Source organism: Argentina anserina, chromosome 1 (assembly GCF_933775445.1).
Source record: "Argentina anserina chromosome 1, drPotAnse1.1, whole genome shotgun sequence".
Taxonomy (NCBI): Eukaryota; Viridiplantae; Streptophyta; class Magnoliopsida; order Rosales; family Rosaceae; genus Argentina; species Argentina anserina.
The window spans coordinates 2,542,145-2,567,067 of record NC_065872.1 but is presented as its reverse complement, the minus strand read 5'-3'; the positions used below and the strand labels follow the sequence as shown (position 1 = coordinate 2,567,067).

Below are 24,923 nucleotides of genomic sequence, written 5' to 3'. Positions count from 1 at the left end.
CAGTATCATTCTAATAATACTTACCAAGCAAAGAGTTATAATATAGGATCAAACAATAGGTCAAGTTTAAATCTCTTAAACCCTACTTTTTTTATTAGATTATTTTATTCATTTGTAATTTAATAACACATATGCCAAAAGAAACACATAGTCCAAAAAAAGAAGTTGGTTAGTCTTATAGACTTACACGTCTTGGTCTCTTGGACTTATACAATCTAATTCACATATATAAGTAGATACGGGGCATGAATGTTATGGTAAGTCTATATTAGTAGCAATAATACACCGTAGCAGAAACGTCACCGGGTGCATATGTCTTCACTTGCCCCTAGGGTTGGACCTTTTGACACTGAAAAAACCGAAACCGGCCGCAACTAAACCGCACCGAAGTCGAAAAATCGGAACTGGACAGAATCACCATGTCGTTGTTGGAAACTGAACCGAACCGAACAGTTGGTGCTAGTTATCAATTTCATGCTTTCAAAAAATATGTGGAAACCAAACCGAACAGAGAATGGAGATGTAAGGTTATAACTTATATTTGGTGAACATATGTAATCGATCGGGTGCTTATGCAAAAAATAGATTTGGTAATAAATATATGCATGTAGAGATATGTGATTTTGTACAAGGTAATATGTGATTTTGATTTTTGTATGTGTACAATCATGCATGCAGAGATCGAATGTAATGCTTAGGGGTTTTGTCAGCTATCCCTCATGTTAAGATAAGTCTGAACATCTGGTGGTGAAGCTCATGAGGTTTAATGTTTATTTTGGTTAACTTGTTGGGTTTCAGCAAAGTACGATACTTTTGTTTAATTAATATTTGAGTTATTGATTATTTATTTGGTGAATGTAACTCAATTAAAGTATTAAACTTGTAGCTTACTCCTTCACTTTTAATCTTTTTATTTTCATTAGTCAAGTACGAATTGTCAATAAGGATATTAGGTTTTGTAACCGAAACATAATTGAATTATAGATTAACCGAAACCGTGGTTTCTATATATATTTTTCGGTTTTCAGTTTTGAAAAACATGAAATTGAAGGTTCGGTGTCAGTTTTCGGTTAGTGCTTATAAACTGAACCGTTGGCACCGAGTCCAACCCTACTTGCCCCTATCTCAGTCTGCTAGTGAATGTACCGAAATCATTCCAACTTCAAGAATTAAACTTGGGCCCCGTTTGGTACTTTGGTTGACAAGAATGTGAAGACATGGTAATGAATTAATTTCATTTTCAACCTAATTTAGAATGGAATATATTTTTGTATTTCCATGTGGGTATTTGGAAGATATTGAAATCTAAAATTTGAAATTATTTTGGTAAGTCATTAAAATGAAATGTTCAATCAAAATTTTCTTAAAAAATCATTTATAAGGAAAGAAGATACAATTTAAAAGGAAATTAGTCTTTGTCCATGAGGATTGAAATAAAATACAACTCATGGGTATGTAATTCATTTCAAGATTTAAGAGAAAGTCAAGTTCCAGTCAAATCACATTTTTTTTATTTCTATTCAAATATCAAATTACAACAAAACAACATCTAGACATGGAAACTAAAATAAATTCATTTTCCATAGCAGGATTTCATATCAACCAAACGGGGCCTTGTAGGTTAAGTAGTCCATTATGATCAAAGTTTATATCGTGAGAACTATCAGTATTTTTTTTATTAAAGAAACTTTTCCCTTTATGTTTATTAAGAGTCTCATTTAGTCATTTATCTCACAAAATTTGACTAAATTCTTCATTTTTGAACATTGAAATTTTACCGTGCTTCATAAGGAAAGAAACACGCGGTTTTGTTTTTCCTCCTTTCATTCGAATAGTTAATGCGGTTTGAATGATTAACTTGTAAAGCTAATGTCTTCGAGAAAATTCTCTGTCTCTCCAATATCTCCTCTTTCTTACTCCAATAAGGAAAAGTTTAACGTAAAAAACTAGTAGGGTTTAATATAAACGCGCAAAGAATAAAAAAAAAGCATGGGTGTAGGTCTTTCTATGCTATCCCTATATTGACATTGAATACACATCAGTGCTGCACGAAATCGGGTACGGGTATGTAGAATCAAAACGTTTGGAAACGCGGAAGCGTGTTTTTCAAATTTTTTAGGAAGCGGGTACGTTTTAAAAACGTCGAAATAAAAAAATTAATAAATATATATATATATATTATACAAAAAAATAAATATAATAACAAATTTTTAGTTTAAGTAACTCAAATCTCAAATAACTTAAATAACTTGGTGTTTAACATTCGAAATAATACAAATATAATGAGAGATCTAAGTATCAATAAGAGAGAATGAGAGTCGGTGACTTGGCGGGAGGTCAAAAATATGTCGAAATAAGTCATTTGATTCGACGAAGGTATGTCTAGCCATTCATTTAAAAAATATAAAAAATATAAAAACCTTTATTTTTTGGAAACTCGCGTTTCCACCGTGTTTTCAATTCAGAAACTCGCGTTTCCAAAACTCATTTTTCTGGAAACACGTTTCCGGGCGTTTCCGGCATGTTTCCAGGTGTTTCCGGCGCGTTTCCGGAATGGCTCCGCTTTGGAAGCGGGAAACGTGTTTGTATGCACATACACCAATATGTTTAATTGCTTTTTTCCCTAAAGGAAGAAGCCCCATTCCCCATAGAGGCACATACATACATTGCCAGACCTTTGTTACTGGTACCCAGGTACAGATTATAGATACCGATTCCTTCTCCATCCTCATCTAATACCCAGATCATCCAGTAGAATTTTAATGTTTCTTTTCATCGATTGTGTACCAAGAAAGATGTGTTTCTTCAATTAGGATTACCAGCACTCCATAATTGAGATCATGGGCTAACATTATTTTTATTTTTGGTTCCAGCAGCTCAGCAAATGGAGGTATTGATTCCATTAACTTCCCAATCACAGTGATAAGATAATATAAATAATTTAGAAATCAAAGCAGTTCTTCCCCCAGATTTTCTTTTCATATTCTGCAGATCAGTTCCAGTTTAATTTTTATATGTATTTCTGATCCAGGGAGGACTAGGAGAACTTAGAAAATGAAATCAAATAGTCGGACAAAAAGTGCCTTTATTACAGATATATTGGACCATTGCAGTCCCATAAGGAATCCATGAACAATATTAATTTACGTTCTTGATCGATTCTTTACATATACTATACCAGGCCGGAGTTGCTGTTCTTATATTTATTTTCTACTTTCTTCTGCTAAACTTGTCATATCCAATCCCAGTAAGATCGTAGCAGTAAAAACTAGGATGGCCCAGTTTTATGTTCATATTCTGCAATCAACTTACAATTGACCCTTCATATATATCTACCAATTCAACCAAGTATAGCTGTATAGACAAGTTCTTATCAGTTTTCAATGAAGTTTGAATGACTTGGTGCGGATTCTACAGAACAAGTTCATGCATCAATTTCTTCTAAAGAATTCTGAACCATTTTTCACGTGGCTTATTCAACCAAGTATAGACAAGTTCTTATCAGTTTTCAATGAAGTTCGAATGAGTTGGTGCGGATTCTACAGAACAAGTTCATGCATCAATTTCTTCTAAAGAATTCTGAACCATTTTTCACGTGGCTTATTTTCTGGGTTGCTTCACTTGTTTTGAAGGTGCATGTCGATATACATACATAAGAGGACGATCGGAAGTCTTTTGGTCATCATGAGTTTGATTTCGTGGTCCATATACGATATATATTACTTGCTCTAAGAGTACGTACAGATTGAGACTGTTCCAGAGACTCATTGCATATTACTAATGCTTCTTTATTTCCTCGTAACTACACGTACATGCCCAAACGATTGTACTTCCTACACAAGTAATCACGAAATGAGGAATGCCATAGCTAGCAACTTCCTTTTGCCAACCTTCTTCGACATATTCTTTCATTTCTGTGTGTGCACGGTAATTTCATAACTTAAAACATTTGTTTCATAATCCTAAACTCTAATTTAGACATAAAGTTGGAGATGAAATCGTGTAAATGTTTTGTTTTATGTACATATCATTATGTTGATTTTCAGTTAGCACGTGTCGATATACGAGTAACTTAAAAGGCTACTGTAATATATAATTCAAAACCTATTTAGCTATAGGCCCCCACATAATTTGTTCCCCGTACCATAGAAGTTTGATGTCCACTACTTCCCAATGAGCTTCTCATCATGATTTGCCCAATTGCCCCTACAAATGATGCAATAACTTAAGTTCTTTATACCTTACCATTCTATTAATCACATAAGCTTCAACAAGTACTTGTGTGAATATTATGACATTCATGCATTGAGCTCTGAGCTCTTCAAGCTTGAAATGAGAGCCTGCAAGATGTTTTGAATTTTGTTTCCATTCCGTATTTGCAATTGAATTATTCTCTCACCTATACATTTGGGTCCCTAGAGGTCGAACCTTTACCTCCATGGCGACACACGAGCTTTTCATGTCTGATGCATGCACAGTTTGCAAAATGCCAAAACCTGAAAATAATGCATCATATTTGTACGTAAGACACTAAACTGGCTGGGTCCTATCCTTTGGAAAGTGCAGGTCTCCCGATCGATAGGACTGATGCCGGTGCATATAGCTACCTTTGGAGGTGAAAATAAGTTCGCTTACTAAAAGAAATTAAGAGCTCACAGTGTCTTACTGTCGTATGTAATGTATCATGACTATCATGATGAGTTGAGTGAGTTTAGAATGGTTCTTTTGTATATGCATATGTACTAGCGAGAATGTAGAATCTTGTGTTGGAGTTTGCTGAATGTAGAAATTTTGTAAATTCATATATGCACACGCATTTTGATGCCATCTCTTCGCAAACAAAGAGGTGTTTGTTCATGCTACATCAACATTAAGAAAACTTTGTGTTCTTATATTTCATGAAAACAAAAACTAATGGATCTTTGCAAGGGAAAAACTAATCGAGTGTTAAACTAGAAATTTTAAGTTTGTGTAAGAAAAAAACTTCTAGAGTAAACTTGAACATAACAATGTTGCAAAGCCATTTGGAGCCCATAAACATTAATGAGTCACAAATTAACAGAAGTAAGGCCGTAAGGATATCGCTGCTGATCACCTAGTAAGCTGTTGAGCACCATGACCAGTGATCATCACTCGTAAGGATATGTGACGTACCCGGTGTGCTCAACAGCTGACCAGTGATCAGCACTCGTAAGGATATGTGACGTATCGGATTGAAGGGCACGTTTGAGGAGTAATTGTGCAGGGAACATAACCTAACCTGCATTTGATTCATTAATGTGTGGAGCCAGCTGATCTTTTTTCTTTCTTTCTTCTTCTTTGAATTTAACTCGAAAAAAAAAAATGAATATGCTCACTGCTCTCTAGAAATATCTGTTCTACCTTCTTCACATGCAGTTCATGTGTCACCCATCCTTCAAAGAGTTAATGGATTCTCTCAATCTTGGTTCTAGAGTTGGCCTGCAAGCTCCACAGTTTCTGTCACATATCATCGTGAGTTGTGATGTTATAGACAGTGAAGTAGTAAACCAACATCGGAAAAGTCTTATGTTCAATTTTCACGAGTATGCGTAAACAGTTGGATGAGAAAGAAAAATATCAAATGAGACTCGGGTTAGTTACACCTTACAGAAACAAAACTATCGATGGAAGCAATTTCATTAGTGCTATCAACAGCTTCTGATTCTGATATCTTGCTTTGTGTCTTTCTACTTAAATTTTTACTTTGCACTACATATTGATCATATGATTTGGGCTACAGGTTGCAACAATCAATGTGCCATTGTTATAACAATATATATAAGGTAACTAGATGAATTTCTGTTTCTCACAGTTGGATCATTCAAGTTTTAACAAATTTTCAACACATTTTGACGCGCAGGCACAATTTTGCTGCCATTAATTCAACAGAAATTGAATTCTAGCAAAGAAAAATGAATTTAAGGTAAACAAAGGATTCTATGGCTTTAAGCCTATAACTAGACCTTAATCAATTCAAAGCTTTTCCCCTTCCAAGCTCTACAAGGAGAGTTAATATAGCCTCACACATTTCAGAGGCATCGGCCTCACTAGTATTCTTTTTCCTCGAAGAATAAACCATCCACACATGGTCAAGCTTCCGATCTGGCTTGACTACAACTGAACCTGGAACTTCAGCATCACGGCATGTTACTAACCCATCACTCTTCTCCCCATACCTGAGTTGCAGGTGCAGTGCAGACACAGCCATTGCTGCAGATAAAGGAATCACTACAGGAAACTGCCGACTTGCTTGAACAATGTTATCCGATTCTTCATTGTCAAATCTTGGAAGGGGCAGCCACGGAAGTTCTGCATGAGCTATATGAGTCATTGTGGCAAGGACACCAGGGGCAATGCTTGCCTCAGAATGGAAGGAAATTAGAGGAATTTCCTCTGCAGGAAGCTTGTACTTTAAGATGAACTCCTTCCTTTTGTCATATGTAAGATCCTCCAGTGCCCGTATGTCACCCTACAATCCATTTATGAAATGTGTTACTGCCTTCACAATAACCATAACAAGTTAAATTCTATCCACCCGTTTCTCACTATAATGAATACAAAAGAAACAACAGTAGATCATATAATCCAAATGTTTTAGGAGCGAACAGGGCTTGAAGCCTGTCAACTTTACCCTGATTGAATGTACAGAATGCAAAAGAGCGAGCTAGGTGTTAATTTCTTTACAAATGCAGAAAAAAAAACCTATAAGAAGCATTGGCAGAGGCTTGAGAAACCACAAATACTAAGTACCAAACTATTCTTTCTTAAGCTCTTTGTGAGGACCACCCCCCTTGTTTTTTTGCTCTATGTGAGGCTGAAACGAATGAGTTCCATTATCTGTGAACACCATAATAAGCATAACTACAGATAGAAGTTCCAGATGTGGTTCATAAAAATTCAAGTCTTTTAAATAATAGCTTCACAATGATGGTGTCGATCTCCACACACTTGCTAGGTACATACACATAGGAATCAAACTACCCCATGATCTTGCTCACTAAATAGCTACATGCATTATTACCTTGATTAGCTTGCATATTATAAACTCCATTATCCTGCGGGCTTCTTTGTCAGCAACCTGGCCTTCACGAAGAATATCAGAAGCTAAAGGAGTGCCACCATATGGACACTGCACCAGTGCTAAACCAGCAACTTTGTTTTTCAAATCATTCCAGTAGATTGACAATGCAGCTGCAGCATCAACACCACCCTTACTGTGCCCTAGCAGCATCACACGCTTATATTGCTTCAGCTCCTCGATATATTGCTTCAGCTCCCACGCGTTGTGTTCAACAGAAACCTGTGCACAAGAGAAAGGAAAGCAAAGGAAATGATATTTCAGTTACTCACAAGATCCGCCCTTGTAGAAGAAAAGATAATTAAAAAATGTGGATATGCAATCATCAGTTTCTGGTCAATACTTAATCACACCGAGGTCAATCTCATTTTACAATGCGCACTGTACTCATTCATTACCTCACTATGAATCTTTGCAATGTGGCATGCTAGACCCATCTTGGAAAAGAATCTCTTAGTTCCAATAAAATACAATGGACTGTGATTGCTAAAGAGTCCTGAAATATCAAAGTGACTGTAACTATCAGCACCCACGCTAATTGTAGATTAAACAAATAGGACAAACAAAGTCACAATTGGGGAAGGAAAAGAGGAATATCTAGGTATACCTGGAATTAGAAGATAAACAAATGAGTCAGGCAGTTCATGCTTTCCCTTCCTAATTGTATAATGAATAACCCAAGTACAATTGTATGAACATATCAATTACTATTAAATTGAATACCAGATAAGACTAAACAGAAATGACTATTATTTATCACAGCATCAAACACATTTAATTTAACAGATATATTACTACCTTATTCCTGCAAGCAATTCCAAGAATCTTTCTGTACCATCATCTACAGAAGGCATACTAGGAATGCGCTGCAACCATCCAATATCATCAGATGAACCTCGCAATGTTCTCTGTACTCGAGATGCGACGCTACAAATGCAAAAACGAACCCTTAAACTCTATAAAAACCCAAAACAATGCAGAAAATTCTGTAAAGGAAACAGTTAGATATATACTTGATCAAATCCAACCTGAAATAAAACTTAAAGACACCAGTGTTAGACTAATGAATGGCATATGCCAGACTTTGTACCTACAAATTTGCAGATGAGCACTTCTAACATATAAGATAGAACTTCTCCAACAAGACATTGCCAACCTCCAGGCAAACTGTAAACCAGACAATGACAGCATCAACCTACACCAAGTGGAATTAACAAGAAGTTAAGAAAGAAGCTGATTAGAATGAAACTTGTGATATGCATACGAAAACAGTTAGTCATTGGTAAGAATATATATGACAACTTAAAGAGGGAAGGAAGTGAAATCAGTTCACTTGAAAGGAGATAATTCATGATGTTTCCACACAAATCTAGATTCATTGCCAGACTCCAATATATAATGCTTACTGAAAATTTTTTAGTTTAATATTTGCATAAACCTATTGGATAGAGTGGCATTACCCTTTACAGATGAATGGAGCAGCTGCTTGACTGCAGGTGGTTCCTACAATCTCAGATGTTGGATCTACAAGCAATTCATGCCTAGGTCCTGAGGCTCTTGTTTCACATATTTCAGGGCCCCCATCAGAAATACTAGGTTTTGAAGATGATGAACATTCAGAAAATGACTTACAAATGCCATGTCTCAATGATTTCAATTGGTGTCCAGCAGAAATTCTCACTAACTCCTCTAAATATCTATCAAATTCTCTGTGTGCAAGATCCTCTGCAATAACAATAGACATGATGGAATGAGAACGATATGGAAATGAATTCTGTCCGACTAAACTGAACTTGGGCCTAACAGACGATTGTAGAAAGACGCAGAACACTTATATATCAGAAGCATTGTATAACATGACAGAGAAATCAGTAAGTGAGAAAGCTTAACATGACAAAGAGAAATCAGTAAGTGAGAGACCTTACCTACAAATTGAATAAATCGATGACCAATATAACTACCCAATATCAATAGACGGTCAAAAATGTCATCCATTGATGAGAAGAACTCCAGACTATCAACGACTAGACTCGTGTTCATCACGATACCACTATAGGCCTGATACAAGGACTTACATTAGATCTTGAAACACAGTTTCTGAATCAAAACTAAATACATGTGCCCAAAATTATAAGCCTTTAAAGATCCAATATTGACCAGAATTTACAAAAGGGGGACAAAATTAATCAAGAAAAGCTATTTGTAATCTCTTTCCAAAAGCTACTCCCAAATCCTAATCCATAGATGCATAACAATCAGCTCATGTGTTTTAAGCTTGCGGAACTTGAAGCAAAACTATATAATGTTCAAGCATGGCATCAAAATGCACAATCTGAAACGATGAAAGACTAGTAGTACTGTAGGACTCACTGTCAAAGGCATCTCAGATATCTCATTTTCAATATACACATCACCCATTGGTTCCTGTTATCCTGAATTATGCAAGACACAAAACGATGAAGACTGCAGAACAACTTAAAGAATGAAACTTTGACAGAATGAGAACAAAACCAAGAACACCCCATCATCATTAACACAAAATGTAACCAAGATATCAGAGAGAGCAACTTACAACTGAAATCTGCAGGAGCCCAGAAGCAGGTTTCTGTACAGAAGTGGATTCAATTTATAGAGGGAAGTAACTTTCAAAGTTGAAGGCTCTGAAAAAGTGAGCTATAAAAAGAAAATGAGAGAGACAAAAGCCTTGGTGTATATTTAGGGAACTGAACCAACCGAATGAAAAGGAGAGTCAAACGAATGAGATGGAAGCATGGAGCAAATATCATGAACGTTATCCAGTTATGCCTTTAGTTCGAAGCTTCTGCCCCACACCACCAAGTCTCTTTCTTTTCCAGTTTTAAACGGATTCTTTAAAGTTTTTAACAGACAGCAACTGTGAAAAACCAGAACTTTGAACCAGTGAGAGACAGTGTTGGGAGTAATAGTGGAGCCAAAGTTTTGATTCGAAAGTACACGCGGTTGATTCTGGTGTGTGTTAAAAACAGTCAGCGAATTGCAGAGTGGGGTACATGAGATTAGACGTCAGTGTCTTCGAGAGAACAAGGTGTGTGGCAGAGGGAGGAAGTCACACCTGGCGTGATGGACATGAACTCTTTGGGGGTTAACGTGGAGATATCTCATTCTTGAAGGATAGAGTGCAAGGGTAATCCAATTAACTGTCACTTTTGTCTCTACACATCCAAAGTAGTGATCAGGAGTAACATAGTAGTGTTTTGCAGTTCTGAAACTACGAAAGAGCTTAGAGGTTATGGAACACATGGAAATGGAACCAGGGTTCACGAGGTGCAAAACTTTAATTAGGGTGTCGTTTGATTAGAAGTAGTACAATTACAAGGTGAAAAATACACAAGTCAGTTGTTATTATAGGCTACCACATGGAGAAAAACATTTTTTACAACTTCTAGGGAAGGAGGAGAATCGAGAGAGAACCTTGAATTTTCATTTCCAACTGTGCCGCTCTGGATGTTTCACAATGCACATGTTGAAATTTCTGCAACCTTACCTGAGTTTGAACTGAAAAACTCTATTGTACCAAATGGAATGAAGTGTCATGTGGAAGAGATCATACTTGAGGGGTTTAGGATGCCACAGGAAATGTTTCTGAACCTTCTTGACAGCTAGTTGCATCTGAAGGTACTTCTCTTCTGGTATTGAAAGTAGTATGTCTTTCAAGTTTGGGATGTCTTTCTCTGCAAGGATTAAAGAGAAAGAACCCCAATTCAAAACCTCGAAAAATGGTGGCACAAAGTTGTCGGATATGATCACTGGAATGCACTCGTAAAATATTGCTTCAACCACGCGGGGACTGTTGACCTCGTAACCCTTTGGGCAGAGGCAGTATTTGCTGCTCTTCATATGCTCGATGTAGTTCATTTTGCTTGCTACTCCAGGGGGCATTGGACCAAAGATTTTCATGTCTGGGTCTTTGTCCTTCCAGTACTTCAGCAGAACCGGGCGGAGATAGCCATGCATATTTCCAGCATAGAAGGCGAGAACGTGCCTCTCTGAAGCAGGTTTGCCACCGAGATCTCTAAGAGGATTTCTTGCGGAACGGACATATGTTTCTGGAAGAGAGACATCCCTTCCTATTTTAAAGCCTTGAGTAACATCAGCATTGCAGAGGGCTTTGATGCAACGTTCCATATGGTGCCTAGTTTCATATGGAGCCTACAAAGTACATAAATCACACAGTTATGCAGGAAGAAAATACGTTCATTCTCAGACAAAACAAGCACGTACAGTTATATAGAGAATACATATGATTTTGATAATGGTGCTGATTACAGCTTAAAAGTCTGCTTATGTTAAAACTACATAGATGCACAAAGTTATGCAGGACGAATATACGTTCATTCTCAGACAAACTAAGCACAGTTGTATAGAGAAAACATATGATTCTGAAAATGGTTCTTTTTATGGCTTAAAACGTCCAAAGGTAAGTTAATAGGTATTTAGTCATTAAATCTCAGTCATTTGTGGAATCTCATTTTAATATCTTATCATATTCATATACATCCAGCCAAAAGCAAGAAAGTGGAAAAATGCATAGAGTATACCCAGTCATGGCAGGCAACAAGAAAATGATCTGCTCCACCAGTTCTGTTCCAGTAAGGATACTTTGCTGCAATTGTTTCAGAATACTCTTTCAAATGCTGGCGTAGGTTTGTTCGGTTGTGAGAGTTGCGAACATACAAAGTGAACTCTAGCATCCTTGAACTGAATGGCATATAAAACAGATGAGCCTTGCGTGGATCCTTCACTACAAAACGCTTATGTCCCTCCATCAGTTTCATAAACCATCCTTCGGAAGCATATAATCCCTTTAGTATTGGTTGATGAAAGATGGGTTTGTTTCCCTCCTTGTATATATAAACTTTCAATGTACGTTCCATGAGTTCATAACTCCTGAGAATGCAGCAAGATTGTCAGTAAAAAGAGTTACTCTTGTAAGTTGTAACTGAGAGAAAAGTCATCACTTTTGTTGAAGTGGAATATAGAAGTGTACAAAGCTAATCAAAACTGTATTTCTAATTCCAGTTACCTTTTGAACATTGAAACATTGCGGAAGAGATGGGCATAGAGTTCTCGATAATTTTTGGCTGTGGGAGGATGCTGGATCTGTGACTTCACTGCTAGGATATCCTGGTCACGCACAGAGGACCACCGTGGTCTCTGCAATCAAATACTAAGGTCAGAATTTCCAGCATAAACTTCATCATTGAGAGTACAATTAGATTAGCAACAGAAAAAGGTTGCTATATTTATACCAATGCACGCGGTTTAGCATGTTGCCGCACCAGGGTAAGGTTCATCTCCTCTATTGATGTTATTGATTTTGGAGGCATGTTACACCTCATCAACTTCTTCCCAGGACTTGTCAATGCCAAAGAACCATTTTTTATAGTCACAACATCACTTTCCACGGAAGCAGAACGAACAGAAGAGCTTGAATTGGACATCAAGGAACTTGCGTTGGCCTGATTTATTGCCGGTAAAATGAGTGGAGAGGATGGAAATATAGTTTTGACACCGTCAGAATGCTTAGCTGCCACAGTTGTGTTTACTTCCGGAGTATTTTCTGTAAAAATTTCATCTTTTGATAACACAGTTGGCTCCGGGAAGTCATAGTTAGCTTCATTGGCCTTAACTAGATTAGAGCCATTTTCTTCATTGCTGATGCTGACCAAGCTTAGACTTGCAGCAACATCTACACCATTCCCAGATGGAGTATTTTCATTTGCATTTGTATCTGCAGCATGTTCAAAGGTATTACTTATCCCTTTCTCTTCCAATACTGAATCAATCTCCATAAACCGTTCCTTTTTATTTGGTTCACTTTCATGCACGATTTCTCCTCCAAGCCTAGAGCTATCAGCATATTTCTCCACACCACCAAATCCAGGAGTATCAATCAAATCCGAAGAATTCACTGTTAGAGGATTGCGAACCATCACAGACTTGGCAGAAGAATGGATTGGGAGGAAGCTACCAGCAACATGATCTGGAACAAGATCTTGAGGCAATAGAGACCGGAGAGCATTTTCATAGGGAAGCAACAGCCACTGAAACATTAAATAAGTAACAGCTACTACCCCCAGAAGTAAAAGCCGCCTCCGGGTTTCTATACGGCATAGCTTAACAAATTGAAACGAGCATTCCATAGCGGGCACTAATCCTTGCAATCTATAATGCAGAAACTAGCCAATCATCTTAGGAAAAAGGAATATGTAGCTTGGTTTCCAAATCCAGCATAAGATCCTGGAACAATGACATTACAGGGTCACAAAATTAGGTGGGTAGCTGGGTATAATATTGAAACATAGTCATTTTCAACAACCCAGAATCACATTCGCAAAAAGAAATACAGAAGCATTAGTACTGGAACTAGTAGAGATATAAATGAACAAAATTTTGGTTGCATCGCATCAGATACTGAAATGAGTCCTGAACTGAACTTACAGTCAAAACAGAAACAAAGAGAATTCAAAGTTTTAGCATTTCCTAATCAGACACGAATTGAAAGCTGGCTATCTTATTACTAATCTGTTTAGTTTGACATCTATGAACAGAAAAGATGCCTATGATAATCTAATACCGATTTAAGGCTGCTTTTGCAGTGTAAAAACGGTAGCTTTAGCTAGAAGGGAACACCATGATAGATTAAGAACTGACCTGAGGCTGATCTTCCTTGAAGTCAAAACAGAACCCAGAAAAGAAGACTGAAGTGAGCTCAGTTCAGTTTAAAGGTCTCCAAAGGACACATGTTTTCCCCGAGAGCCAACCAAAGAAAAAACACAAGTATTTTGTTTGGCCTTGAAAAATGGTAGGGAAAAAGCCTTCATTATTTTCAGCTGACATTATTTGTTTTTGTTAGAGCTCTGTGCCCTTGCAAGTTGCCACCACGCTTAACGCTTTTGCATATTATAGAATTCATCGAGGAATTCTAATCCCCTTTCCTTTTGCCATTTTCCATTACTCGAATTACATGGTTGCCACTGAAGTGCAGACTTAAGTCATTTAAGCCACTGCAGTGATCACCGACATTTTGGGATAACAGCATCATCATCATCTTTTTATTTTCAAACTCAAAATTACATTTACCGCCAGATTTAACCCATCATAGATACAATTTTACAGACAAAATTGAGCTGGCCAGAAACTGAAGATTATTTCTTTATCTGAAGAATTCTATTGTACCAGACTGAATGAAGTACCATGTGAAACAAGTCATACTTGACAGGTTTCTTGTGCCAAAAGAAATGTTGTTGCACCATCTTTACTTCCGACTTCATCTTCAGGTACTTCTCATCCGAAATCGAAAGCAGAATGTTTCTCAAGTTGGGGATGTCCTTTTCTTGTATAAAAACCGAAAATGACTCCCAGTTGATTACCTCAAAGAAAGGAGGCACATAGCTATCTGCTATGATGACTGGTACACATTCATGGAATATGGCCTCAACGACTCGAGGTGTATGTACCTCATAACCCCTGGCACAGACGCAGTACTTACTGCTCTTCATGTAATCCCTGTAAAGTCTTTTGCTTTCAGTATCTCGTGGCATCGGGCCAACGATCTTCATGTCAGGCGCTTTGTTTTCCCAGTAGTGCAGTAGAATTGGTCGGAGATAGCCATGCATGCCCCCGGCAAAGAAGGCTAAAATAGATCTTTCTGAAGCAGGTTTTCCTCCAAGATCTGCCAGAGGGTCCTCCACAGATTTTATATATGTAACAGGTAGACTGGTGTCCTTGCCAATTTTGAAGTCTCTAGCAATATTGGCATTGCAAAGGGATCTGATACAACTCCCCATGCACTTGCTTGTGATCTTGGGGGCCTGCAATTTCATAGTACAAGTTGTATTAGATCAAGACTTAACTGGAGGATATTATAATGAAAGAGTATGGTGCACTTCCAAAAATTTAAGTTCCCATTATCCCATTGTTTGTAATACCTAAAACTAACACAACAGAACATAATTAGAAGCGTCTACCTAGTCGTAAAACATAATTAGAAGCACCGATGAAGGACCAAGAGTTAGTCTACACTAATGTATGATGCCTGAGGTGCTGACTGCTGAATTTACCTATAGGGCCACGTTGTATTTTGACAACACTAAAGCCTTGTGCAGTATTTTTATCACAAGATTCATGCTTTGGTGAGCCTAGAACTACAAAATGGAAATTAGATTGTTGAATGAGCAGCTTACCCAGTCATGGCAAGCAACAAGAAAATGATCTGCCCCTCCTGTTCTGTTCCAAAAAGGATACTTTTTTGCAATTACTCCAACATATCGCTTCAAATACATTTCTAGACCCTTCTTACTAGTGCCATTAAGTTTCAACCTCAGCATATGCGAATCAAAGGGAAGATAGAACAAATGAGCTTTTCTGGGGTCCCTGACAGAATATTTTTTATTTCCCTCGATTAGCTTCATAAACCATCCTTCTGAGGCATAAATCCCCCGCATCAAAGGCTGATGGAATATGGGCTTTTCACCTTCTGTATAAACATAAACTTTGAGCTTCTGCTCCATCAAGTCATAACTCCTGCAATAGAATTTGTGTAAGTGTTATACATTACTTGATCCACAACATTTCAAACTGAGACAAACAAGACTACATTTAATTCCCAATGATCATGTCTATCTAGTTGGTGCTCATGCAGATGCAATGCCCAAAAAACATGAGGGAAATCATAGAGTGATATGAAGCTTCAATGATGAGCAGATGAAAGTACCAAATTCAAAACCAAAAGCATAGTTTAAGCAATTGACAGCCCAGCTGGAAAATGTAAAACAGTAATGCATACACCTTGTCAACTTATTGAAACAAAACAAGCTTACCTCATAAATTTGGAAATATTTCGGAAAACGGATGCACTAAGTCCTGGATTGTCCCTTATGATAGGAGCATTCTCAATCTTCACTTTCACAGATTGGAGTTCACGATCACGTGTGGAATACTGCCGTGGGTTCTATTGCCAATAAAACTATAGTGAGAATCCAGAAACCTTAACTCATTCCTCATTGCTCAAATTGGAACCTCAAATTCAAACATACCTTTGAACTAGAAGAAATGGGGCTTTGAAGCAATAATGAATTCATCTGGGACAGTGATATTGGTCGTGGATTCCACTTCTTCAATGTGGAGATACCAGTCAATGATGAATTATCATGGGAGGTGATTGAAACAAAATGCAAAGGCTCAGTCTTCTTATCCTCCACCTGAATTTTAGTAGCTTGTTTGATGTCACCCTTTGAACCTGCATCTATGTTCTCCGGACTATATGTACTCGCTCCTTGAGCTACAACCGACACCATCCCATCTTCGCTATGAAATTCACTCACTGAGCTTGTTTTAGGCTCATTGTCTGCCGTGTTACTCTCATCTATGCCACTATCTTTCAGTACAGATTCATTTCTAAATTTATCATCATCACTTCTATTGATTCCCACTGTAACCTTACTTGCATTTTTTTCTAACTCTACAACATCACTGTCATTAGACATTACCCGCACTACGCCAACAACATCAATCTTCCTAGACTCTGAATCGTTTGAACTACTAACATTACCCAACACTGTAACTACTGAAGCTGAATCAGTATCAGCAGGTGAAAAGTAAAAACCTTTACCATAAGGAAGCTCAAAACACTGATTCAAAACTACAACAACAACCGCCACACCAATTATAAACACCAATCTCCGGATTTCAAAGTTATATAGTCTCTGGGTTACAGCAGCAATCTCCATTTTTATATGTACAAACTCAAAAACAGCTGAGAAGAAAGAAAAAAAGATCAAACCTTTACATCATTATTCACTACTACATGTACCCAAATCAGATAATCAAATCAAGAAACTACTATAAAGAGTGAGAGAGATTACCTTGAACTGGGTTCTAAGTGTGCCCAGAGGAAGAGACCTGTTTAGTCTTTGGTCAGACTTTGGCTTCTGCTGTTGTAAATCTTCAACTCCTTAATACTGAACTGGAACTAATAGGAACTTAGAAATAACCCCAATCTTCCTCTTTATTACATTTCAGCCATTCACTCAGATATTACAGCGTGCTAAACGGCGTCGTCTTCCTCCCTTAGCTTCTTCTAGCTTTGGGAGCTTGGCCGTTAAACTATATCTGAGAATTCCCAGCAAAAACTCAGACTTGGGTTTTCAAAAGCTCTCAACTTTTTAAAAAGCGACGTCGTTTTGAGCACGATTGATTTCTTCTAAAAAGCTTGACGCTTTGTTTTCTGGGGGCGTCGTATAATTGATGGCGCTAAATTTGCCGACTTCGTGCCCGATTTTCGCGCCACCGGTGAACCCGAAACCGGCCCACAACCGCCCGCCCACGGAGGTCCGATTCGCGCGGTGGAACAACGCCAACGCCGAGAAGTTCAACCAGCGCCGCCGCGCCCAGCAGGAAATCGAGGACGACCTCCGCCGCGAGCGCCGCTTCGACTCCGCCGCCAGAATCTCCATCTCCACCACCTCCTCCTCCGAAGCCGAGACCTCCGCCGTAGGGACGTTCAAGTCCACCGGCACGCCTTCGTCTCCGTCGCGGCCTTCAATTCCCGGCAGAAAATCCAAGTACTCCGAAAACCCTAACCCTAGCTCGCACCCGGCGTTTCGCCGAGTCATCAAGCCGACGAAGCTCTCGAGAATCAAGCCGGAAGTCGACCGGAAAGCCAACATCTCCATTGGCGACGACGGGCTGTCCTATGTCATCGACGGCGCGCCGTTCGAGTTCAAGTACAGCTACACCGAGACGCCGAAGCAGAAGCCGATTAAGCTCCGGGAGCCGCCGTACGCGCCGTTCGGGCCAACCACGATGGGCCGGCCGTGGACGGGTCGGGCCCCACTGCCTCCGAGCAAGAAGAAGCTCAAGGAATTCGACTCGTTCCAGCTGCCGCCGCCGCACAAGAAAGGCGTTAAGCCGGTGCAGTCTCCGGGCCCGTATTTGCCCGGGTCGGGTCCAAAGTATGTCAAGTCCAGGGAGGAGATATTGGGTGACCCGTTGACCGATGAAGAAGTCAAGGACTTGGTTAATGGCTGTGTTAAGACCAGGAGGCAACTCAATATGGGTACATTGTTTGTTTTCCTTTCTGTACTAGGAAATGTTTGAGTACTTGAAATGCAGAGTTAAGAGTTGTTCGTAGTCTTATGGAGTCGAAAATTTTAAGTGTTGTAGGTAGAGATGGTTTGACACACAACATGCTGGATAATATCCATGCTCATTGGAAGCGGCGGAGAGTGTGCAAGATCAAATGTAAAGGAGTGTGTACAGTCGACATGGAAAATGTGTGCCAGCAACTAGAGGTTAGTTATTGCTCTGCCGAGTTTGTATTCCGTTTCAAATGCCTGTGATTTCCTGCCTTCGCTTTAGGAGTAGCTTGTGAAATGCCTGTTTTAGGATTAGGTTGTGAAAGTTATTTGGCATAACCGCATGAGTTAGGTTGTTTCTGTAGTTTTACTATGTATGCGGTTGAGTTGTTTCCAGGTTGTTTTGCTTCTTGTGGTTTAGGGTCTTTATACTTGGACTGATAATTTGACAGGAAAGAACTGGAGGGAAAATCATATACAAAAAAGGTGGGGTGATTTTTCTTTTCCGGGGAAGGAACTATAACTATAAAACTCGGCCGCGGTTTCCTCTCATGCTTTGGAGACCTATCACTCCTGTGTATCCTAGGTTGATTCAGCGAGCTCCTGAGGGCCTAACAGTTGAACAAGCAACTGAAATGCGCAAGAAGGGGAGGAATCTGATACCAATACGCAAGCTAGGTACCACAATTATGCCCATTTTTGTAAGAGCTAATGTGTAGAATGAGGATATGATCTGTTAGGAAACTGACTATGACTGGTTTGTTTTTGACAGGAAAAAATGGGGTTTACTCTGACCTGGTAGACAATGTCAGGGAGGCCTTTGAAGAGTGTGAACTCGTGCGAATTGATTGTCAAGGGATGAATGGCAGCGACTACCGAAAAATAGGTGCTAAACTTAAGGTATGTATTTTAAAGTTTCAGTTGTTTAAGATCATGATTTTATAATGAAGGATGTAAAGAAAAAATATCGTGTAATTCTTTAAATGCAGGATCTTGTCCCTTGTGTGCTAATTTCTTTTGAACGCGAGAGCATTCTTATGTGGAGAGGACGGGAATGGAAGTCTTCTCTCGTAAATCCTGAGAGTAAATTGAAGGAAGTCAGAGAATCTATTGTTGATGAATCACATTCTATTGTACCTTCTTTGGAAGGCCAAGAAGCATCAACATTATGTGCTTATACAATTTCAGTTAAGGCCGCAAATCCTGAAATGATTGACACTAGTACTATATCCTCTTCAAGTTATGAAGTTGTGGGTGCAGAGGAAACTGAGGGTCCGTCCCTGTCACCGTATGTTGAGCCATATGCCACTGTTGATACTGTTTCCAGTGTTGAAGGCACTAATGAAACTGTAACCATAGCGGACATCAAAAGCTTTAGAAATGATGAGGCTGAATCAGAAATGAAGGCATGTAGTGGTTCAACCATACCACAAGATACCAGCTATGCTGATGATGAGATGGAAACGATTTCCAGTACATCTGGAACTGAAAACATATTGGATAATACACGCTATGAAGCGTCAGCAACTGCATTGGGGACTGGGACCATTCCAGTAACTTCCGAAAACACGGAATCAAAGTTGGATTCCCTCATGGTGGCCCCTGGTAGTAATGAGACTCCACAAGATGCTTCTATAGGTTCCCAAAATCTCGGTGAGCAAGCTAAATTGAGCGCAGCATGCAAAGAGAAGGTGCTATCACTGTTGAACAAAGCTGTTGGGAGTGGGAGTGCACTTATTTTAGACGATTCGTCGTTGGATGCTGACATTGTATATCAGAGGGCGGTTGCTCTTGCCAAGTCTGCTCCATCTGGACCAGTGTTTAGGCATCGACCTAAGAGAGTTGCACCTCAACTTAAAAAGAAGCTAGTAGTAAGAAAACAGGGGGAGGAAGCCACAGTTTCAGAAGTGAAAGAGATAAGTTATCAAATAACAGATTATGCGAAGAAGGATTCCAAAGTTCAAAGAACAAGAACAAGAGATTTTGCTGAACCTCTAGATAGTGTTGTACCACAGGGAAGCCTGAGAGTGGATGAACTTGCTAAGCTATTGGCTTGATATATGCATCCTAGCATTCTGTAGATGTATTTCATATACAATTGGTGTATAGAATTTTCGGTGATCCATACTGCCCCATAATCTTGCATGCCATAATGCCATTTTTGCCTCCATTTCACATTTCAACTGCTGCAAATTTATACATATACTCTGCCCCGAGCTGTGAAGCGAATGAGTGTTCATTAGGTACGCACATTGACCCTTGAAATTCAAATGCATTTACTTTTTTTTAGAGATGTAAATAGAAGGAAAATCAAAGTACTGTGATAATAAATAAATATTATACACACACAAGGAAATGTACTGTGCCAATGCCATGTGACCAACTGGAGATGGAAGACGACGAACATAATGAAGAACAACCCTTTGGGTTTGGATTTGTTTCCTCCATTGGGGATTACAAAGTGGTAACCTTGTGTTCATCGGGAGAGGCAGAGGGACATGGCATTTAGTTTTGTGTCTGTACTTTGGGAACTGGTTTGTGGGAAGTGAATGGGGTTGGATTAGATTACAAATTACAGTGCTGTTGGGATGGGATTTTGCTCAATGGAGGTCTTCACTGGTTTGTCAGATGTTTTGACGACGAAGAAGACGTAGTTGAAGATGAAGACCGGCGTGTGATTATATGTTTGGATTTAGAAACTGAAGATGTCAGAGAGATTTTTGTATCATCTGATCAGTCCTTTTAAGCTGAAAGTTATCATGTGGCGCTCTACCAGGGACGGTTGTGTATAACACACAGTGATCTTTGAAAAGATGAGAACAAGTTTTGGGTGATGAGGGAATATGGGATGCAGGAGTCTTGTACCAAAATTATAATCTCTGGTGCGCTTCCTAATAAGAACTATGCCCCTACTTGTTAGTTGTTACCAGGATAAACATACCAGTGATGATCTCTGGATCCGCGATGGTCAGTTTGTTATGTGCAATTTAGTGAACAGCTTGTCGAGATTTCCCTGGATTTCCAGGCGATGCCATGTTAGTTGTCATTTGTCTTGTCAAGTTGGGTTTTATGTGGAGAGCCTTTATTCACTGGACTATGTCCCTATGATCGAAGAATGAATATATCGATCTCTTTAGTACTATTTTCTTCAATGTTTTACGATTCACATTTTCCATATGAATACAAATTCTGTTCCTGACTTCCTATCCTATATGAACAAGCTCTTACTGAAAGTTCATTTAACTGTTCATAGCCAAGCACAAAGATTCATTTAGGAACTGCATTTCTCAGGTAGTTACTACTTCAGATCAAAAGAATAATATGTTAACTGCTAATGCTATATTCAGATGCTCAATTTCATAAGACTTAATAGGAGGTGAGGCAGAGTACATGTCATGCACTGGTATTCACATATGGCTGATTTGATTCCAGACTGTTGAAATTAATACTTGATTATTTATAAGACTAAAACTGAATTCAGAAAACCAAGTGTGACTAAGAAATCTGCACAATGTGTTTGTGCTACAGATCTAAACTACTGCTCCTGACTTCCCACTGGGTTCAACTGGCTCCACATCTCCAACTATCCCTTTCCAATACCAATGTTTCTGAAAAAGAAGATATATTTCTTCTATGGGGACCTGCTTTGTTTCTGGAAGGAGGAAGAAGATGAAGCTACTCATAATGACTATCAAGCCTGCAAACAACAGAAAAATCCCATATCGAAGATGGCAGAGTGACACGAGGAAGCACTGTGCTATCAAAGCTGTGAAGAAGAGGTTGACACACACCACAACACTTTGTCCTGCTGATCTCGTTTCCAGGGGGAATAGCTCACTAGGAACTAGCCACCCCAAAGGACCCCAAGACCTTCCATAAGCCAAAACAAACACGCAAAGAACAATCACAAGGAAGATTCCAATTCCTTTTGGAAGGACTTCTCCTTGTCCGAACTTCAGTGCTAGAGTAATGGCCAAAGCAACCTGCAGTTTATTGAACACTGTAGTGAGTATGCAATACAAGTTTAGGGAAAAAAACATGAGCGTAATTAGAACTGAACTTACCAAGCAGCATATCATTTCGGTACCAGCTTCTAAGAAGAAAGCTCTTCTGCCAAACTTATCAACCCAAAGCATTGAAATAAGTGCTGCTATAACAAGCGCTCCACTGGTAAAGATAGATGAGTACAGAGATGCCCCTGAGCCAAAACCTAAGCTCTGAAATATGACGGGGGCATAAAAGAGGATAGAGTTCATGCCAGTGAGCTGTTGGAATGCTGGGATTCCCAGTGCTCCAATTACCAACTGAGGACGATTTTTTCGCGCTAGTAGGTTCCTGAATGGGTGCTTAATGGCTTGAGCTGCCTTACTGGCGTCAAGCAGGTCAGCAAACTCTGCATCAACTTTTGTTGTACCTCTTACTTTTTCTAGTATCCTTCTTCCTTCTTCTAACCGGCCTTGTTCTACAAGACTGTTTGGGGTCTCAGGAAGAAAGAGACCCCCAACAAACATAAGAACTGCCGGCACTGCAGCTAATCCAAGCGACAGTCTCCAACCCCATGGATGAATCTTCTCGGTAAAATAATTGATCAAGTTGGCTATCAAGATCCCCAAGCATGTAGTGAGCTGGAAAAGTTGGTTAACTGCACCTCGAATCTTTGCAGGAGCCATTTCTGAGAGGTATAACGGAACTGCCTGGATTATACGTAGATCAAGAAAGTAAATGCAGTCAGTAATAAAGCTCATCAAAAAGATGGTGTTAACTGTTTTTCGGTTAAGTGCAATAATATTAGCTCACTTGATTTCCGAATCCAATTCCAACTCCAAGAAATATTCTTCCAAAGATCAACATTTCTATGTTTTTAGCAGCAGCATTGAGGACTGCTCCTAAGAAGAAGCTGATTGAACCGACAATGATGCTGGCTTTCCTACCTTTGCTTCGAGTAACATACGAAGCTCCAAATGTCGAAATCAGGCCAGCAAAGTACAAAGAGGATGTGAAGAGTGTCAGGATCTGGCTATCATATTTACAGTAATCTGTCTCATTGAGGTGTAATTGTTTCCTTCTATAGATTTTAGGGAAGAACTCCTTCAAAAAATCATCCATGGAAGTCACTCCACCTGAAATTTAGCATAGCAAGTGAAATTACTACAGTGATTACAGAATCATCTTCAGCATTTTCAATTGTAATGGACAGCTGGTATACAACTATACATTGATTGCCTATCTAAAATTAGTGGAACATATATTTCTGAGGCTCATACCACTTTTTGTGGACAAGGAAATCATAAAACAGATATGTTCAGTTGTTAGGTGAGGCAGCACATCACTGATGATATGTATCATCTTTCAAAGGGAAAGAAAACTTTTCCCATTAAACTCTGAACAAATGCAGAAGAATCAATATAGACACATAAACTTATATACACATATCAGTATACCTTAAAAACTAAAAGCACTATAGATTTATATAGAATTAAAGAAACTTTTTTTCTCTCTCTATATGCCCATAAACACATTTCTTCAACCTCTCAACGTTCGGTTTAATCTAAGATGCAATGGCAAGAATGAACAGACACCATCTTCGTCTCTAAATTAAAAGGCTAATGAAGAAAAGAGAACTTTATGGATAAAACCTCAATCTGACAAACATGGTCACAAAATTTGCTGATATCATTGAAATACAGATGCCCAGAAAGCAGGAAGAGAAGCTAATCAATCTTTGATGCCAAAAATACTGTAAAAGCAATGAAATAAAAACTGACCTGAAACACCAAGATCATAGCCAAAGAGAGAGCCTCCAAGAGCGGCAACAATGCAAGTAAAGATGAAATACCAGGTAATTCTATGCTCATATTGTTGAGCCCTCTCATGTAGGACTTCTGCTCCTCCAAACCCTCCTGCCATGCTCACCTCTTCACTCGCTTTCTCTCTTTAAAATCTCCTCCCTCCCTCTCTCTCTCTTTCTAAAATGAGAACATAAACTTACAGAAGAAATGGAGGTATGGAAGAGTACAAGTATGGAGCTACTTATAAAGAGCTGGGTTGGTCAACCCAATTATATCAGACTCCCAAGAAACACTACAGCTCTATATTTTTACAACAAAGTCGTTTATTTTCTATCCAATAGAGAGATTAAAAATCAACAATAAAGTCCTTACTTATCTGTATCGTTTATCTTTAACTTCAATTATTTCTACACAAAAAATCAGAAGCAAGTTGATAAATTAGAGAAGGACATGCATGCACTAGCTGTATTATACGATTAACTGATTAAGTACAGTATGGTTAGTCTTGAATATTATTGTATATGAGAATCTTTGAAATGATTCAACTCTAGTGGTTGTCTTTTTCTTCCAAAAACAATCATTAACCTCATCATACTATGTTGATCCTCGTAACGTCCTTATTACCCCCTTAATTCTCCATTCCAAAGGTCTCTCATTTTTCAATTTAGATTTACTTGGGCAAATGATGAAATATAAATTTAGTAAACATGAGACAAAACGTAACTAAAACATGCCATCTTATCCATGATCTACCCTATTTAAGATGTGAAAAGATTTGAGAAGATTTGCTTAACTGAATCCATATGGGAAACTTATCCAATTTATGATCGATATGGAAACTTATGAGCAACAGCCCTATATACCACTGGAATATGGATAAGGAGATGAGTGATTTGATTCCAGGAACAGAAGTTGACT

At 38.7% G+C, this 24,923-nt stretch overlaps 5 protein-coding genes across 9 annotated transcripts; 1 reads left to right on the top strand and 4 right to left on the bottom strand.

The window, feature by feature from the left end:
* Nucleotides 1–5,832: 5,832 nt before the first annotated feature.
* LOC126795138 (uncharacterized) lies at nt 5,833–9,874 on the bottom strand. 2 transcript variants are annotated; one of them, XM_050521962.1, is made up of 10 exons: nt 9,672–9,874; nt 9,470–9,531; nt 9,025–9,157; nt 8,560–8,824; nt 8,190–8,294; nt 7,898–8,026; nt 7,707–7,756; nt 7,498–7,595; nt 7,043–7,321; nt 5,833–6,490 (listed from the first exon to the last, which is right to left on the bottom strand). In XM_050521962.1, the coding sequence occupies exons 2-10, from the start codon at nt 9,515–9,517 to the stop codon at nt 5,990–5,992; spliced, it is 1,608 nt and encodes a 535-aa protein (XP_050377919.1). In that variant the 5' UTR covers nt 9,518–9,531; nt 9,672–9,874; the 3' UTR covers nt 5,833–5,989. The 2 variants fall into 2 exon arrangements, with proteins under 2 accessions (XP_050377919.1, XP_050377927.1); XM_050521970.1 differs by lacking the exon at nt 9,470–9,531.
* Nucleotides 9,875–10,391: 517 nt separating this feature from the next.
* Nucleotides 10,392–14,135, bottom strand: LOC126785658 (probable glycosyltransferase At5g03795). Of its 3 annotated transcripts, none has more exons than XM_050511285.1 (5): nt 13,793–14,135; nt 12,388–13,420; nt 12,162–12,292; nt 11,677–12,025; nt 10,392–11,287 (listed from the first exon to the last, which is right to left on the bottom strand). In XM_050511285.1, exons 2-5 carry the CDS (start codon nt 13,279–13,281, stop codon nt 10,619–10,621), a joined length of 2,043 nt encoding a protein of 680 aa, XP_050367242.1. In that variant the 5' UTR covers nt 13,282–13,420; nt 13,793–14,135; the 3' UTR covers nt 10,392–10,618. The 3 variants fall into 3 exon arrangements, with proteins under 3 accessions (XP_050367242.1, XP_050367233.1, XP_050367251.1); XM_050511276.1 differs by having other exon boundaries at nt 12,388–13,378; XM_050511294.1 differs by having other exon boundaries at nt 12,388–13,303.
* Nucleotides 14,136–14,277: 142 nt separating this feature from the next.
* On the bottom strand, nt 14,278–17,055 carry LOC126785677 (probable glycosyltransferase At3g07620). Of its 2 annotated transcripts, XM_050511311.1 has the most exons (5): nt 17,005–17,055; nt 16,177–16,895; nt 15,961–16,091; nt 15,325–15,664; nt 14,278–14,952 (listed from the first exon to the last, which is right to left on the bottom strand). In XM_050511311.1, the coding sequence occupies exons 2-5, from the start codon at nt 16,867–16,869 to the stop codon at nt 14,287–14,289; spliced, it is 1,830 nt and encodes a 609-aa protein (XP_050367268.1). In that variant the 5' UTR covers nt 16,870–16,895; nt 17,005–17,055; the 3' UTR covers nt 14,278–14,286. The 2 variants fall into 2 exon arrangements, with proteins under 2 accessions (XP_050367268.1, XP_050367263.1); XM_050511306.1 differs by having other exon boundaries at nt 16,177–17,048.
* A 186-nt stretch (nt 17,056–17,241) lies between these two features.
* LOC126795639 (CRS2-associated factor 1, chloroplastic) lies at nt 17,242–20,339 on the top strand. The gene is made up of 5 exons (XM_050522461.1): nt 17,242–18,197; nt 18,305–18,432; nt 18,669–18,894; nt 18,989–19,116; nt 19,206–20,339. Exons 1-5 carry the CDS (start codon nt 17,387–17,389, stop codon nt 20,271–20,273), a joined length of 2,361 nt encoding a protein of 786 aa, XP_050378418.1. The 5' UTR covers nt 17,242–17,386; the 3' UTR covers nt 20,274–20,339.
* A 1,215-nt stretch (nt 20,340–21,554) lies between these two features.
* Nucleotides 21,555–24,224, bottom strand: LOC126786116 (sugar transport protein 14). Its single transcript, XM_050511837.1, has 4 exons — nt 23,982–24,224; nt 23,014–23,336; nt 22,281–22,910; nt 21,555–22,199 (listed from the first exon to the last, which is right to left on the bottom strand). Exons 1-4 carry the CDS (start codon nt 24,121–24,123, stop codon nt 21,747–21,749), a joined length of 1,548 nt encoding a protein of 515 aa, XP_050367794.1. The 5' UTR covers nt 24,124–24,224; the 3' UTR covers nt 21,555–21,746.
* Between the last annotated feature and the right edge of the window lie 699 nt (nt 24,225–24,923).

What these genes read in the sequence shown, in the direction of transcription:
- LOC126785658 (XM_050511285.1), bottom strand. Translation starts at nt 13,281, where the DNA reads ATGGAATGCTCGTTTCAATTTGTTAAGCTATGCCGTATAGAAACCCGG. An exon ending in ATGCTAAACCGCGTGCATTG is followed by an intron (nt 12,293 to 12,387) that starts GTATAAATATAG and finishes ATTTGATTGCAG; the next exon opens with AGACCACGGTGGTCCTCTGT. An exon ending in TTGTTGCCTGCCATGACTGG is followed by an intron (nt 11,288 to 11,676) that starts GTATACTCTATG and finishes TGTACTTTGTAG; the next exon opens with GCTCCATATGAAACTAGGCA.
- LOC126795138 (XM_050521962.1), bottom strand. Translation starts at nt 9,517, where the DNA reads ATGGGTGATGTGTATATTGAAAATGAGATATCTGAGATGCCTTTGACA. An exon ending in TATCTGAGATGCCTTTGACA is followed by an intron (nt 9,158 to 9,469) that starts GTGAGTCCTACA and finishes TCCTTGTATCAG; the next exon opens with GCCTATAGTGGTATCGTGAT. An exon ending in GCTCATCTGCAAATTTGTAG is followed by an intron (nt 8,027 to 8,189) that starts GTACAAAGTCTG and finishes TTGCATTTGTAG; the next exon opens with CGTCGCATCTCGAGTACAGA.
- LOC126795639 (XM_050522461.1), top strand. Translation starts at nt 17,387, where the DNA reads ATGGCGCTAAATTTGCCGACTTCGTGCCCGATTTTCGCGCCACCGGTG. An exon ending in ATGTGTGCCAGCAACTAGAG is followed by an intron (nt 18,433 to 18,668) that starts GTTAGTTATTGC and finishes ATAATTTGACAG; the next exon opens with GAAAGAACTGGAGGGAAAAT. An exon ending in GATACCAATACGCAAGCTAG is followed by an intron (nt 18,895 to 18,988) that starts GTACCACAATTA and finishes TGTTTTTGACAG; the next exon opens with GAAAAAATGGGGTTTACTCT.
- LOC126786116 (XM_050511837.1), bottom strand. Translation starts at nt 24,123, where the DNA reads ATGGCAGGAGGGTTTGGAGGAGCAGAAGTCCTACATGAGAGGGCTCAA. An exon ending in CTATGATCTTGGTGTTTCAG is followed by an intron (nt 23,337 to 23,981) that starts GTCAGTTTTTAT and finishes GCTAAATTTCAG; the next exon opens with GTGGAGTGACTTCCATGGAT. An exon ending in GAATTGGATTCGGAAATCAA is followed by an intron (nt 22,911 to 23,013) that starts GTGAGCTAATAT and finishes CGTATAATCCAG; the next exon opens with GCAGTTCCGTTATACCTCTC.
- LOC126785677 (XM_050511311.1), bottom strand. Translation starts at nt 16,869, where the DNA reads ATGGAGATTGCTGCTGTAACCCAGAGACTATATAACTTTGAAATCCGG. An exon ending in CCATTTCTTCTAGTTCAAAG is followed by an intron (nt 16,092 to 16,176) that starts GTATGTTTGAAT and finishes TATTGGCAATAG; the next exon opens with AACCCACGGCAGTATTCCAC. An exon ending in AATATTTCCAAATTTATGAG is followed by an intron (nt 15,665 to 15,960) that starts GTAAGCTTGTTT and finishes ATTCTATTGCAG; the next exon opens with GAGTTATGACTTGATGGAGC.